This window comes from Bison bison, unplaced genomic scaffold, assembly GCF_000754665.1.
Source record: "Bison bison bison isolate TAMUID 2011002044 unplaced genomic scaffold, Bison_UMD1.0 scf7180017864472, whole genome shotgun sequence".
NCBI lineage: Eukaryota > Metazoa > Chordata > Mammalia > Artiodactyla > Bovidae > Bison > Bison bison.
In genome coordinates, this window is record NW_011495033.1 from 9,779,375 (window position 1) to 9,783,273 (window position 3,899).

The 3,899-nt window shown below is 44.9% G+C and overlaps 1 protein-coding gene across 1 annotated transcript in view; it reads right to left on the minus strand.

Annotated features, from left to right (window-relative positions):
* Positions 1–1,586, minus strand: part of LOC105004033 (WAP four-disulfide core domain protein 18-like) — a 2,065-nt gene extending 479 nt beyond the window's left edge. The window contains exons 1-2 of the mRNA XM_010861524.1: positions 1,396–1,586; positions 628–776 (exon numbers count right to left, since the gene is read on the minus strand). Of these exons, the coding sequence (XP_010859826.1) occupies positions 628–776; positions 1,396–1,480 (234 nt within the window). The 5' untranslated portion in view covers positions 1,481–1,586. The remainder of the gene's footprint in view (positions 1–627; positions 777–1,395) is intronic.
* Between the last annotated feature and the right edge of the window lie 2,313 nt (positions 1,587–3,899).

The following is a 3,899-nucleotide window of genomic DNA, read 5'->3' on the forward strand; positions in this document are numbered from 1 at the left end:
TCTCAACTGCCCTGCCTTCCTCCTGCTAACTTTCTGCACCCTGTATTCTCTCGCTCAATGTTCTCTACTCTCTGACAACTTTCCCAATCTCTCTCCCTTTAGGTAAAGCCCATAACCCCTCTCTTTCTCCCACAGATTGTACGAGAAATCTGTACAAGGCACTGGTCACCCTACGTTTAGATTATTTATCTATGTCTGTCTCATTTATCCTGTTGTATCTGTCTTTTTGTTTCAATTCCTGAACAATGCATGCCTGACACAGGAGATATTCAATCCCTAGGGATTCCCTTTCCCTTCCTTCCTCCTCCCGGGGTGTTCCATTTTCCAGGAAGAGTTAAATCCCTTTGGTGAGGAAGGAGAAATAAAGTGAGAAAACCTTGGTTAAGAATGACCTGTGAATCTGTATCATGGATACTTGTCTCAACTGAACCTATCAGCGTTGTCCTGGGACAGGGCTCCTCGTTTAGGATGAGGCCTCAGATAATGTGGGCCAGCTGTCTTTTGGCCATGTTTCCAACCCCCTTCTCTGGGAGTTTTCCAGACTCTCCCATGCGGTGGACATGTGAGCAAAGTCCACTTGAGAGTTGGGTGCACCCCTTGGCCAGCTCTTGCCTGATTTGTACTCACTTTGAAGACAGCAGCTTTGCAGACATGACCACATCCATTGCTGCAGCATTTCGCTCTCCCAGGACAGGAATAATCTCCTGAGCACATTTCAGCACAAATTCCCACAGTACCTTTGGGCACCTCTGGGCAGAATCCAGGTTTCCTTTGTCCTGAAACACAGGATGGTGTTTGGCGTGTGGCGCAGTCACTAAGCCAGGCCTGAGGACGGACGCTGGAGGCCTGAAGCCTCCATCACAGGCAGGACTGCTGCCTCTTCCGTTGCTTCCTTTGTGCTCTGGCCTCCTCCCCGAGCCTCCACTGCTCCTCTGCCATGGAGCCCACAGTCTGGGCCTTAGGAGAATGCTCCCCTTTCTCTGAAGGCTGCACGGGTCTCAGAAGATAAGAAACCTGCACAGTCATAACCCTCTTCTTCCCACTTTATAAGAAGATTCTAGAAAAGCCTCTGTTTACAGAGATCACCATCCCCTGCCTCACACATTCCATTTGTCCCCCAACTTCCTCTGGGGTCCCACTCACAAGGCCCAGGTCCTAACTAGAGAGAAAACGTACCCTTTACCCCCAATTTCTAAGCAGACCCAACCCAGTCTGATAGGGAGAATGGGACACACAGGATGAGTGCTCATTTACATCAAAGAAAAGGCATCTAATCAATGCCAATCCCCACTCTGCTGTGGGGACCTGGTTGCTTCCAGGCAAAACCACCCTCAGGTCTAACACTGGGCTCTGAGCCTTCTCTGCTGTCAGCTAGGGTCCCCTCAGCACCCTCACCTTTGACAGGAGACTTCTGAGCCCAGGCCACCTCCAGCCCCATGACGAGGAAAGCCAGCAGAACAAAGACGGTGCCTGTCTTCATGTTGGCCTCTGGTGTGGTGCAGGGGCAGAGCCCAGTCCCAATTTATACTCTCAGTGTCACCAGAAAAGAGGGTGAGGTGAGAGGCAGTAGAACAGGAAGAGTATTAAAATGTAAGCTCTCCAGGGAGTGTCCCAGGATATTCTAGTTTCTTTGTTCTATTTCACAACTGTTTTCAAGGATTAGGGAATGGTTTCTTGGATATGCAAATACAAAACTGGAGAGTCTGGGAACATTTTTTAGCCTTTCTTTCCTTGCTGCATCACAACTTGACTTTGGTCCCTGGTCCCTTTAGGAACCATGGTCAAAGAAAAGAATTCTCTCCATGTAACTTAGAATTGCACAGTGAGAGCTGAAATTTTGAAGCTAGGCATTGTGAGGGCCCATCTGGGGTCTCCAGCAGGTCCAGTTACACAAGGATGGTAAACGTGTGCTTTGGAGCTTCAGCTAGGCATGAGGGTGGAACCACAATGGTAGTGAAATCAGTCATCTAAGGGGATGGATATTGCAAGATCACAAGCTGGCTGGAGCCCTTGAGATTTGAGAGACATGGTCTATCTTGATGGCTGGTGGTCTCTGAGGCTACCCTGCTCCATACCAAGAAATTCCTGGAGAGAAGGCTGAGTGGGTGACCTACATGAGCAGAACTACAGGAGAAAGACACGAAAGCCTCCTCAGGGGTCTGTGGAAGGAGCCTGCCCACTTTCCCATCCCAATTACAAAATCTCTGAGAGAGGCATATGCAGGTAAAAGCTGAATGACTGTGGAAATGAAGAGAAAGCGACTTTATCGTTGGTTGTCAGAGCTCAGGTAAGCACCTTAGGACCTCCTGTGGGGAAGCCTGCTACCCAAGAGCAGAGAAAGACTAAGCCAGCCAAGAAAGGAGGATTCAGCCTGTCCGTCTCAGGCAGAGAGCTCACATTAGCATCTGGGAATCTCAGCATGTTCAAAGGATACAAGCCCCCAGGAATGACTCCTTGGTCTGAAGGAGGGACCAGGGTTCCCAGGGAGCGAGCTCAGTGTGGGGTGGAGATCAATGGCCCCACCCAGCACAGCAAAGGGGAAGCCCTGATCCAAACCCAAGATGGCTGGCTGGACCCCAGGACGCTGTATACTGTAGCCCTGATTGTGGGGCCAGGGCTGGACAGCTCCAGACAGCTTGCAGGAGAGTTTGGAGCTACACTGTTGGCAAGAGAGGACTCTCGAATTCCTCTCAAAAAGTGAGCTGGACTTGATCACTGCCATTGAGTTAACATAATCTGTCAAAGTTCCTTTTCACACAACAAACACCTGATTGTGGTCAATAATTCCAACAATACAGATATATCCTGAGTAACCTTTCAGGAAGCAATCAATATTACCTATTTTAATCAATATTTAATCAATATTACCTATTACCTATCAATATTTGCTATGTATTTTTCCATGCCCTTTTCTTATGCTTTTATGTACACATATATGTATATATACAAATATATACTTTTTTGCAGAAATATTTATATGTATTGTTTTGCTTTATTCATGTAATGTTATGTCTTGGAGCATTTTCTAGGTTAGTAACCTCTTTTTCTTTTAAAAAATTCTGTTATATGAATGGTTTATAATTTATTTAACCAAACTTCAGTTTTTGACATTTAGCAAATTTGGAGATTTCTTGGTTATCAAATAATTTGCCATGAATGTGTATCATATACTTTGTAATGCTTCTATATATAATATACAATATGTAAAGATAACTAAGACCACTACATGTAAACAGTGAAAGTGGTTAAGACAGACAATCTTAAGGGTTCTCATCACAAGCAGAAACATTTTCTTATATTTCTTCACTGTTGTATCTCTATGAGATGATAGATGTTCACTCAACTTACGGTGATAATCATTTCACAATGGATGTAAGTCACATCATTGAGTTTTATACCTTTAACATGTACAGTGCTATATGTCAATTATATATCAATAAAGCTGAAAGGAAAAAAAGAGAGACCATACAATCTACACTTCCTTCCACAGCAAAGGAGGCACAGATTTCTCACATACTGATCCAGTGCATTTGTAGCCTTGGTTCCCAAGTTAAATTTTTTAAAAATTTTATTTATTTATGTTTTTCTTGAAGTATAGTTGATTTACAGTGCTGTGTTATTTTAGGTGTACAGCAAAGTGATTCAGTTATACGTGTATACAAATGTCTATTCTCTTTCAGTTTCTTTTCTATTATAGGTATTGGCTCAAATGGTAAAGAATCCACCGGCAATGCAGGAGACCAGGGTTTGATCCCTGGGTCAGGAAGGTTACCTGGAGAAGGGATTAGCCACCCACTTCAGTATTCTTGCCTGGAGAATTCCATGGGCAGAGGAGCCTGGTAGGCTACAGTCCATGGGGTTGCAAAGAGTTGGACATGACTAAGTGACCAATACAGGTA